This window comes from Hemitrygon akajei, chromosome 29, assembly GCF_048418815.1.
Source record: "Hemitrygon akajei chromosome 29, sHemAka1.3, whole genome shotgun sequence".
NCBI classification, from domain to species: domain Eukaryota; kingdom Metazoa; phylum Chordata; class Chondrichthyes; order Myliobatiformes; family Dasyatidae; genus Hemitrygon; species Hemitrygon akajei.
In genome coordinates, this window is record NC_133152.1 from 46128063 (window position 1) to 46140357 (window position 12295).

General features: G+C 40.5%; 1 protein-coding gene across 5 annotated transcripts in view; it reads left to right on the forward strand.

Annotated features, from left to right (window-relative positions):
• Positions 1–12295, forward strand: part of ptpn11b (protein tyrosine phosphatase non-receptor type 11b) — a 142271-nt gene that overhangs the window by 37208 nt on the left and 92768 nt on the right. For 4 of the 5 annotated variants that reach the window (XR_012096698.1, XR_012096699.1, XM_073032324.1 and 1 more), the window contains exon 2: positions 10859–10981. The exons of the other annotated variant lie outside the window; for it this stretch is intronic. Coding sequence is in view for 2 of the 4 variants with exons in the window: in XM_073032324.1 (XP_072888425.1) it covers positions 10859–10981 (123 nt within the window). In the remaining 2 variants the exon portion in view is untranslated. The remainder of the gene's footprint in view (positions 1–10858; positions 10982–12295) is intronic. 5 annotated transcript variants of the gene reach the window in all.

Consider the following 12295-nt stretch of genomic DNA (forward strand, 5'->3'; position numbering starts at 1 on the left):
AGGTCCAACTGCTGTTGAGTAAATATCCTGGCAAAAACTACACCATGAAGACAAAAAGAACACTCCAAGCAACTCTGCCTAAAGCTATTGAAAAGCAGACGTCAGGAGATGGATAGGGGAAAATTTCCAAGTCACTTAATATCGCTTGGAGTACAGTTAAGTCAATCATTGAGGAATGGAAAGTATATAGCACGATTGTAAATCTGCCCAGAGCAGGCTGTCTTCAAAATCTGAGTGATGGTGTAAGAAGGAGACTAGTGAGGGAGGCCACCAAGAGACCTATGACAACTCTGGAGGAGTTACAAGCTTCAGTAAGATGGAACAGACTATGCATTCACCAACTGTTGCCCGGGTACTTCACCAGTCGCAGCTTTATGGGAGAGTGGCAAAGAAATGACCACTGTTGGAAAAAAACTCACATGAAATCTCAGCTGGAGTTTACTAGAATGTAGATGGGAGATTCTGAAATCCAGTGGAAGAAGGTTCAATGGTCTGATGAAACCAAAATTGAGCTTTTTGTCTATCAACCTAAACACTAAAATATCGCACATCATCAAAAACACACCATCCCTACCGTGAAGCATGGAAAACCTGATGCAGTCTGCAAGAGAACTGCGACTTAAGTGAAGATTTGTTTTCCAGCAAGACAATAACCCCAAGCATAAAGCCAAAGCTACACAGGAATGGCTTAAAAATAAAAAAGTTAATGTCCTGGAGTGACCAAGTTAGAGTCCAGACTTCAATTCAATTGAGAATTTGTGGCTGGACATGAAAAGGGCTGTTCACTCACAATCTCCATGCAATTGGACAGAGCTTAAGCAGGTTTGTAAAGAAGAATCAGGAAAAATTGCAGTCTCCAGATGTGCAAAGCTGAAAAACACCTATCCACACAGAGTCAATGCTATAATTGCTGCCAAAGATGTATCTACTAAATACTGACTTGAAGGGGTGAATACTTATGCAATCAATTATTTATGTGTAATAATTGTAATAAATTTAGATAACTTTGAGGAGATTTGTTTCACTTTGTCACAAAGTCAAAAAACCAAATTAAATCCACTGTGATTCAATGTTGTAACTTCCAAGGAGGGTGAATACTTTTTATAGACACTGCATTTAAAGTGGAGGTTGATAGATTCTTGATTAGTTAAGGCATCAAAGTTTATGGGAAGAAGGTAGGAGAATATGGTTGAGAAGGATAGTAAATCAGCCATGATGGAATGGCAGAATAGACCCAATGGACTGAATGGCTTTATTCTGCTCCTGAGATTTCCCATGTTCCACAAATTAGAGGTCATCTGAAAAGTTAATGTGCTTATATACTGGCTTTCATTTTCCCATTCACCCGCTGGTATTCGTGAATGTATATTGACTCTTGTTAAGTCACAGCTCAGTTTTAAAATGCATATTCTTACTGCCTCACCCCTAACTATCTCTGTAAAGTCTTCCATCTCTACCACTGTCTGTGATATCTGCATGCCTCTTACTGTCCCTGATTGTAATCAGCTAACTATTAGCATATGTTTTAGCTGAAAAACTCTCAAGATCACTCTCTAACAATCCTCTTCTAACATTTCTTTGACATTTTCTTCTGACTGAACTTGTCCTGTTATATGTGCCTAGTCTTGTATCATTATACCCTCTTAAAACATCATAAAATTTCAAACTGTTTGTTGTAATGATAATCTCTAAATTTATATTTGCAACTGAGAGATTATATTAAATATTGTGAGTTTTAAATATGTTTTAAATATATTTCAAAAGCTGTTGGAATTTACCAATGTACATACTATAGTGATATTTAGCATTTGTCATCAAATTTAGAAATTAGTTGAATTTGTAAAGGTTCCACGGTGAGTGTGCATTCCTTCACAATGTTCCTTCAATTATGAAACCTGCTTCATATGACCAAACTATGTTGGTGCTTTCCCTTCCACTGACCAAGTTGCGGTGGAAATGAGTGTAAGAATTGTGTCCAATTTACAGAAAGAATATGAAAGATTAAGAATGCTACTTCTGGGAAGATAATCAGTTCCCCTTTGAAGCTGATCACAGTAAAATACCAGAATCAGGTTTAATATCATTGGCATATGTTATGAAATTTGCTATGCAGCAGCTGTACATTGCAATACATAATAAAAACTAAATTACGGTAAGAAGTGTGTGTGTGTATATGTATGTATATATATATATATATATATATATATATATATATATATATATATATTTAAATAAGTAGAGCAAAAAGAGAAATAAAAGTAGTGAAATATTTACGAGTTCATTGTCCATTCAGAAATTGAATGGCAGAGGGGAAGAAGCTGTTCCTGAATCACCAAGTGTGTGTCTTCAGGCTCCTGTACCTCCTTCCTAATGGTAGCAATGAGAAGTGGGTGATGGGGGTCGTTAATGATGGAGGCATCACTCCTTGAAGATGTCCTTTATGCTGGGAAGGCTAGTGCCCATCATGGAACTGACTGAGTTTACTCTCTGTAGCTTATTTTGATACTGTGCAGAGGGCACACGCCCACCCGCCCCATACCAGGCAGTGATGCAGCCTGTTAGAATGCTCTCCACGGTACATCTGTAGAAATTTGCAAATGTCTTTGATGACATATCAAATCTCTTCAGACTCCTAATGAAATATAGCCACTGTTGAGCCTTCTTTGTAACTGTATCGATATCAGAGGAGCGGAGAATTAGATGCACAATAGCCAGTTATTGCTTGAAAATTCAAAAGGAATAAATTGGAGATAAATAATTTTAAAACTAAATAATTGCTGGTTCAAAATAACTACATTCCAGTATGCTGCCAACTGTGCAAACTTTGCATGATAATTTAATTGGCAATCCTTTCTCTTCTCAAGCATTATGGCTATCCAGCTAATATCATTGCTAATATTAAAGAGCCTCTATTTCAAATTCCCGAGATCCTGAGAGCAATGCTGTCTGGATCTTGGCTCCTGGTAGGATCAAGGTGGATGTTCCAGACAAAAAGTGATGCAACTCAGACCTCAGCAGTGGGGCTGGTGGAAGATGACAGATTGCAACGACAGCAAAGGCAGAGGGAACCTGTAGCAGTCAAGGGTCCCCAGTCATCTTGCATCCGATATCATCCCTGACCCTGATCTATCAGAGGTTGAGTTGTGGCTGTAAATGTTAAACAAAGTCACGCAAAGGCAATCTGCATTAAGGAAACAACTCATTGGGAGAACTAGAGTGACCACAGTACTACTGTTATTTAGCTCCTGGTAGGGTCACCCATGGCAATAAGATCAAGGGAGAACTTCCAGATAAAAAAATGATCCAACCAAGACCACAACGGTGGAGCTGGTGGAAGATGACACATCATAATGACAATGAAGGTGGAGGAAGGCTGCAACAGTGAAGGGTCCCCAGTTGTCTTAACCCCTTGGGAAAACATCATGCTCATCTTGAGTGATCACACTTCTATTATTATACTGTGGTCATGTAGAAATGAAAATAGCAATGATTTATTACACTATCGTTATGTTCTTATGACAAAGATAAATCTACTGTTAGCTGGAAAGGAAGTGCGGTGTCAATGATGGATAAGAATATATTATTAACTCATAAATCCAAAATGAAATGGTAATTTAGATAAATTTTGCTAAACTCCTCTGCATACTCTGACAAAGGAGTGTATGACAAGACTCTGTTTAGTATAAGGCCCAAGTGCTTATTTTATGACATTTGCTAAGTAACTGGTTGCAAGATTTAATCCTAATTCCACAAAGCTTCCATGTATTTGGAAAGCTTAAATAAACCTTTTCCTCTTTTGAAACAGCTACTTTTTAATAGTTGAACATCAATGCCAATGAAAGCAGATAACTGTAGATGCTAGAAACCTGAAATAAACAGAAATAATGCTGAAAGATCTTGAGCTGAAATGTTAACCCTCTGCCTCTCCCTCTCTCCCCTTACCCCTCCCTGTCCCCCTCTCTCCCCCTCTCTCCCCCTCTCTCCCCCTCTCTCCCCCTCTCTCCCCCCCTCTTCCCCCCTCTTCCCCCCTCTTCCCCCTCTCTTCCCCCTCTCTTCCCCTCTCTCCCCCCCTCTCTCCCCCCTCTCTCCCCCCCTCTCTCTCCCCCCTCTCTCTCCCCCCCTCTCCCCCCTCTCTCTCCCCCCCTCTCTCTCCCCCCTCTCTCTCCCCCCCTCTCTCTCCCCCCCCTCTCTCCCCCCCTCTCTCTCCCCCCCCTCTCTCTCCCCCCCTCTCTCTCCCCCCTCTCTCTCCCCCCCTCTCTCCCCCCCCTCTCTCTCCCCCCCTCTCTCCCCCCCCTCTCTCCCCCCTCTCTCTTCCCCCCCTCTCTCTTCCCCCCCCTCTCTCTTCCCCCCCTCTCTCTTCCCCCCCTCTCCCCCTCTCCCTCCTCCTCTCTGTCCCTCTCCCCCCGAAGGCTGGCTATTGGTTGAGGTTGACCATGGATATTGCATCCTAGTTGTCTACATGATACACAACCTCCTAACCCAAACATCTTTGGAATGTGGGAGGGAACCAAAGCACCTGAAGGAAACCCATGTGGTCATGGAGAGAACTACAAGCTCCTTATAGACAGCAGCAGGGAATGAACCCAGACCACTGGTGCTGTAAAGCATTAGTCTAACCACTAGGCTACTATGCCGTCCCAAATGTAAATCTTACATTTAAGTACTTTTAATGTGTACAATATTATAGGCTGATTCCATTTGTATGCAATGCTGGAAAATTTAGGCAGATGGCAAAATAGATTATATGTTCTGTGCTTGTTTATTTCTTCTGAATTGTTATAGGTTTATGCAATTATTTGGTCCTTTTTACAGTTCTGTAAAGCTACTTAAATTTGCAAACTGTGGTGTGCAAGGTGATAAAGGATTTTATCTTGTTTTGAAGACCTAGTGTACAAAGCAATCTTTCCTAGACATGGATGACTTCATACGCATTCCCTTCGGAATGCAATAGTTCAAAGATCAGGACAAGCTGGAATTGAAATTGGTTATTATTGTCATATGCACCAAGATACAGTGAAAAGCTTGTCTGAAAAGCTGTTTATACAGATCAGTTCACTACACAGTATATTAACGTAGAACAAGTTAAAACAATAACAGAATGTAGAATAGAGTGTAACAGCTACAAGGAAAGTGCACCGCAGGTAGACTATAAGGTGCATGGACATAACAAGAAAGAAGGAAAGTGAAGAAGAACGTTCAGGGATGAATTCATCTGTCAAAATATGAGCAAGGTATAATGTATCAGATAAATATGTATACAGTGCTGATGAAGGATCTCGGCCTGAAACATCAGCTATTTATTCATTTCCAGTGATGTTGCCTGAACTGCTGAGTTCCTCCAGCTTTTTGTGTGTATTGCGTTGGATTTCCAGCATCTGCAGAATCTCTTATGTTTGTGATAGTGTGTCAGATGTTAGCCCATCTAATGTGTTAACACTTCTTCTAAGTCTTCACTCACTGAAGTCTTCCAACTGGTGTGGCTACAATTGAAATGTCAAAGCTACAAGATGACCTGTCTTATCATATACTGACCAACACCTTTGTCAGGAACCATGATGTATCAGGATATTTTCTTTGCTGACAATGGTGATATTTACATTATCTGGAAATTTCCACAATTGCAGAAGGGTAGTTATTAATGTTCTGTGTCAGAGTCCGTTTTTGGTTTGTGATCATAAACTCACAAACCTTTACTAGCAAATATCAGCCCTACTTTCTAAATTGTGGCAAATTAGTTTAGTTGTTCATATGTAAACTTTGTTTTCTTAAGCCTGTCATCCCTACTGAGACATTGACTGCTGACAGCATCTCACTAGACACCTCTATCCTGGCCCGGTCTTTCAAATTGCCTCCAGATATAGCCCATTTTCAGGGTGTCCTTCCATTTCTAGGGATAAAGTCTTTGGTGTTTCTGTTGATCTGGGTTTTCCTGGATAGGGTTGCTAGCCCCTTGCCCGACTTCCACAGCTGGGTTTGGGACTGTCTGTGGCAGAGTTTAAATAAGCTTGTCATTAAATTCTATCAATCCAATTGTAATTATTTTCCAATGTAAACTAAAGAGTAAGCTCAGCCTGGGAACAAGTGCAGCTTCTAAAGTTGTTGTATTAATGTTATCACATTCAAATTTTCCTTGCTCAACATAAAAACTAAAAACTGGAAATATCTGATAGCTCAGGGTTATATGATGGAAATCTGACTATTTGTCGCCGAATTTAGTTTCTGGTGAATGGAACAAAGGATGAGTTTTAGATGGAAAATATGGTTAGCCACAAAGAACTGTAAAAATGATGGTGAAGATATGTTGGTTGATTTCTTTTGTGCCTTGTAGCTGATATGAAGAAATATAGTTGTTTTAAGCATATAGAGACACACATCATTGATACTTAATACCTTTAAAACATAAAAACTAACTTACTTAAAATTATTAAGTATATTTTTGAGAAAAAAACATGTAGTAATGCACCACAATTCTTCTTGAAAAGCACGATTAAGGCATTATATATTTAACTGGTAAATTTTGTATGTTACTTAACCTTCTGATTTTAAAAAATGATTTTAAGAAATTATGAACTGCCATCAGATAAGCAAATACCAAACGGTAATGTCAAAACCAATTCATAGTTGTGGTTACTGAACTAAGCCAGTTACTATTTTTCTCTTATTCATGGCTTTGCTACAACTTTTGTAAATGATATTTAAAATGAGGACTGTACTGTCTGAAAATATGAGTTCAGTTCTGGCACTGTCTGCAAGGAGTTTGTATTTTCCCCCACGAATGTGTTGGTTTCCTTTGGGTTCTCCGGTTTCCACACATAGTCAAAATATGTATCGGTTCAGAGGTTAATTGGTCATTAGGCTAGGGTAAAAATCGGTGGGTTGCCAGGCAGTGTGGCTTGTTGGATTGCAACAGCTTGTTACATGCGGTATCTCTAAATAAAATTAAAAATGTGGAAATGTCTGTTTAATGGTTGATAAACAGTGTGGTTGTTCAGAGCAATAAATAGTTTTGATAATGGTGCCAGTATTCTGGTAATTATTTTTGCAGTATGCAAATATGTTAAGTACAGGAAATGTTGATAAAGTGAGCAGGTCAGTCAGTATCTACGGGGAAAGAAAACAAGATGGAAAGAGCACTGACTAAAGCAAAGGTAATAGTGAATTTAATGTTGAATTCTTGAGCTAAAGGATTAGCCACACCACTAAACCAAGCAGATCTAGTGCGGAAACTGTTGCAAATATTCAGTGAGGTAGGCAGCATTCACTTCATTCAATTTCACTTGCCACATCATTGAAATGTTCCCACAACCAATGGACTCACTTTCAAGGACTCTTCATCTCATATTCTCAATATTTATTGCTTATTTATTTATTATTTTTATTTCTTTTTGTATTACTCAGTTTGTTGTTTTCTGCACTCTGGTTGAACGCCCAAGTTGGGCAGTCTTTCATTGATTCTGTTATGATTATTATTCTATAAATTTATTGATATGCCCACAAGAAAATTAATCTCAAGGTTGTATATGGTGACATATATGTAGTTAGATAATAAATTTATTTTGAACTTTGAACTTTTATTACAAGAGGTTCTGCAGATGCTGGAAATCCAGACTAACACATGCAAAATGTTGTCAGAATTCAGCAGGTCAGGCAGCATCTATGGAGAAGGATAAACTGTCAACTCTTCAGGCTGAAACCCTTCGTCAGGCCCTTTAAACATTGACTCTTTATTCCTTCCCATAGATGCTGCGTGACTTGCTGAGTTCCTCCGGCATTTTGTGCATGTTGCTCAGCATCCGTGTTGCTAGAAATACTGTTAAAGTTGCAAACCAGCTTCATTGCCACCAAGCTGCAATGTGGAAAACTGTCCAGGGATATCCTATCCAGGAAATGCAGGCAAATGCAATCAATGTAATTACCACTAATCATTCTCTCAAAATCATCAGTAAAGCGATGGATAGTATTTTCAATGGTACAGTACATATTATAGAGAGAGAATCTAACCATAAGAGATTCTGCAGATGCTGGAAATCCAGAGCAGCACACTCAAAATGTTGGAGGAACTCAGCAGGTCAGGCAGCATCTGTGGAGGGGAAGAAACATGTTTCAGGCCGAGACCCTTCATCAGGACTGGAAAGGAAAGAGGAATAAGCCAAAATAAGAAAATAGGTGGAGGGTAATGGGTGAGACCAGGTGAGGGTGAAGGTAGGTGGGTGGGGAAGTTTTGAAGTGAGATGCTGGGAGACGACAGGTGGAATCGGTGAAGAGTTGAAGAAGAAGGAATCTGATAAGAGATCGCAAACACAAGGGATTTTGCAAATGCAGGAAATCGAGAGTAACACACAGAAAATGTTGGACGAACTCAGCAGGTCAGACAGCATCTATGAAAAGGAATAGTGTCGACATTTTCAGCTGAGCCCCTTCATCAGGACTCATCCCAATTTCCTGATGAAGGGTTTAGGCCAAAAACGGTGACTCGTTATTCCTTTCCATAGATGCTGCTTGACCTAATATGCTTTGACAGCATTTTGTGTGAATCTAGCCACATATCCTTAACATTCAGCATCATTGCTGGTATTGTCTATGAAAGCCATTTCCATTATCTTCTAACATTTTCAGTTTCCATTTTCTGTAATACTTCTATGTGAAATGATAAAGTAAACAAATGCATAAGTATTACAAATCCAAGCTGAGGCTGACCTTTGTAATACTGATTATCACAGAAATAATCAACAAAAGTAATTATTATTAACAATTTTCAGAGATTACTTAACATGGTACGCAGATTACTGCCATATTCAATGAGTGCTGATTTGCTTCATTGTTTCAGTTTGGTGTACTATCCCAAGACACGCCACAAGCAGAATTTGACAAGACTCAAAGCTTAGACATTTTAAGAATTGGCTTGAAGGTGGAAATGAAGGCTGAAGTTTACTAGCAAATTATGGAACAATCATTCAAATTGTAGGCAGAAGAGATCAGTGTAGTTTAGCCATTTGATTACTGAGTTACAAATAAGAGATTATATGTAGATGCTGGAAATCCAAGCAACACGCACAAAATGCTGTGGAGGAACTCAGCAGGCCAGTTAGCATCTGTGGAAAAAAAGTACCGTTGACGTTTCAGGCCCAGGCTCTTCAGCAGGACTGGAGTAAAATAGACTTTAAAAGGTGGGGGAGGGGACAGAGAAACACAAAGTGATAGGTGAAACTTGGAGAGGGAAGAATGAAGTATATAGTTGGTGAATGAGATACATGGCTAGAGAATGGGGAGTCTGATTGGTGAGGACAGAAGGCCATGGAAGAAAGAAAATGGGGGAGGAGCACCAGAGAGAGGCGATGGGCAGGTAAGGAGATGAGGTGAGAGAGTAAAAAGTGGGTGGGGAATGGTGAAGGGGAGGGCGGGGGTGGGCATTGCTGAAAGCTTGAGAAATCAATGTTCATGCCATCAGGCTGGAGGCTACCCAGACGGAATATAAAGTGTTGTTCCTCCAACCTGCGTGTGGCCTCATCGTGACAGTGAAGGAGGCCATGGACTGACATATTGGAATGGGAATGGGGAAATGGAATTAAAATGGGTGGCCACTGGGAGATCCTGGTTTTTCTGGCAGATGGAGCATAGCTGCTCGGTGAAATGGTCTCCCAATCTATGTCGGGTCTCACCGATATACAGGAGGCCACACCAGGAGCACCGGACACAGTATATGACCCCAACAGACTCAGAGGTGAAGTGCCGCAAATAGTCCTTCCAAGTGAGGTGACATTTCATCTGTGAGTTTGTTGGGGTCATACACTGTGTCCAGTGCTCCCAATGTGGCCTCCTGTATATCACTGAGAACCGACATAGATTGGGAAATCACTTCACTGATGTCTTGGCCCAAAACATCGACTGTACTTTTTTCCATAGATGCTGCCTGGCCTGCATTGTGTGTGATTACTAAGTTGGTACTTGGTTTGGCACAACACTGTGGGCTGAAGAGCCTGCTCTTGTGCTGTGCTGTTCTGTGTTCTATCTTCTAAGCTTACATAATGAAAAAGCCTTGAGGGGGATGGGGTGGATAAAAGCTATGCTCTGCTACTCTGACAGAATACTTTAATTCAAAAGTAAGATTCTTCAGATATTACTGTACTGTTCAATAGCATCCAAAATTAAAGAAACCCAATTTCCGATTGTTTAATTAAAACTATTGGATATCAGTTTTTTAGTAAACAACATTATTGAATTATTGGTTCCTTAAGGTTGTCATATCCAGGGGTGGTATTGAGGATAAAGTCCCACCATCTATAAAATGCTCCTAATGGTGTGCATTTGAAATAGCCTCTGACAACCAAGTCCAGCTCCTGGCCTTCATGTATGACGTATGAAGCCCAGCAGAACTGTTTCTACTGATGGAAGAAGGGGCAAAGGCGAGTTACTGGTGCCTTAAAACCAGATGCTTTGGGCTGATGGGCCTCGTCAGCTGTGGTTGGCACTCATCTAGGAGAAGGAAAACTCTGATCTCAAACCCCTGCTGCCTTGTGACTATATCCACTCATAAGGAAGAATTTGGAGTATACCCTGATGAAAAATCCAGAGCTGGAATCCCTAAGGCAGTGCTACTTCGACTTCAACACGGACTGGCACTCTTGTGATACACTGGCGCCGAACTGTATACTCTGCCATTCCTATGGATTCATAATCTGTGTGGAGAGGGGGAGCCGCATATACTGCCCTGGCTTGCGTATTAGCTTGTGCATCACATAGACAGCTTGGATACAGCATCCATGGTCAATCTTGACCAGCGGAGGGCCTGTGAGATAGAATTATCTTTTATTCTTTTGATTCATTTTAGATTATCTTTATTTTTTTATTTTTTGCATAGGTGGTTTCATCCTAATATATCTGGGATTGAAGCAGAACATCTCTTACTAAACAGAGGAGTTCATGGGAGCTTCCTAGCACGACCCAGCAAAAGCAACCCTGGGGACTTCACTTTATCAATCAGGTAAGACACAATTCACAGAATAGAGTATGGGTTAGCATGATGCAATTACAGCTGGGGGGAGGAGGAGGGCGAAGCTCGGAGTTCAATTCTGATGTCATCTGTAAGGAGTCTCTCTATGTCCTTGTGGAATGCATAGGTTTTCTCTGGGTGCTTCAGTTTCCTTCCATAGTCCAAAGACACACTGGTTAGTAGGTTAATTGGTCATTGTAAATTGTCCTGTGATCAGGCTAGGGTTAAATCAGGGTTGCTGGACAGCATGATTTGAAGTTCAGAAGGGCCTATTCTGAGCTATATCTCAATAAATAAATAATATTAATAATATAAAGAAAGAAGAGGACAGATATTATATATAGTAGCCTAGTTAATTATTAAGGAAATACAGAGTCATAGTGAAACAGAAACTTCGGCCCATTTAGTCCATGTCAAGCTGTTAGTAGTCATAGTCTCATCAACCCACACCCAAAGTATAGCCCTCCATACTCCTCCCATCCATTTAGGTATCTAAATTGCTCTTAAATTTTGAAATCAAATCTGCATCCACCACTTCCACTTGCAGCTCGTTCCACACTGTCACCAGCCTCTTAGTGAAGAAGCTCCCCTCCCCCCATGTTCCTCTTAACCCACAACCTCAGTGGAAAAAGCCTTCTTACATTTATCCTTTCAATTCCCCTCATAGTTTTGTACGCTGCTGTCAATATTTGATTGCCAAGATTTGACTCCAAGGTTTCAGTTCTGATTCCCACTGTTGTTTATTTGATGTCTTCCATCTACTCATGAATATTCTGCTCAGTGTAGATGAATGTCGGAAGTGTGGAGTTGTATCACTTGTAAGATAAAACTGAAGAAAGCATGTGATGTGGTGAATGGGAAGATTGAGGAGGCACATATTCAGGTGTAGGAGTGGAATAGTAGGGAAAACTGGTGTGCTTTTTCATCACTCTGCATTTTCAGCTGCTCCAATTACACACATCTGAAAATTTAGCCTCCGTCCCCTGCATATGTGTGCTATGTAGGTTGAATGTAGGCTATACGTAGACTATTTCCCCTGCATATGTGTGCTCTGTAGGCTAAGTAGGTTAAATGTAGGCCATGCAGGTTAAACTTAGGCTAGGTCCCCTGCGTACGTGTGCTATTCAGCCACAATGGGTGAATTGATTTTTAGATTAAATTCTCAAGTGCAGCACAGTAAATATTGCACTAATGAAAGAATTTCTGGAATTGTCACAAACTTTGGGACTGGAGCTGCAAATTGAAAACCAATTTGTTCTACTGGATATGTTCTGGGAGCCGAGATACTAATTCAAGATCAATTTG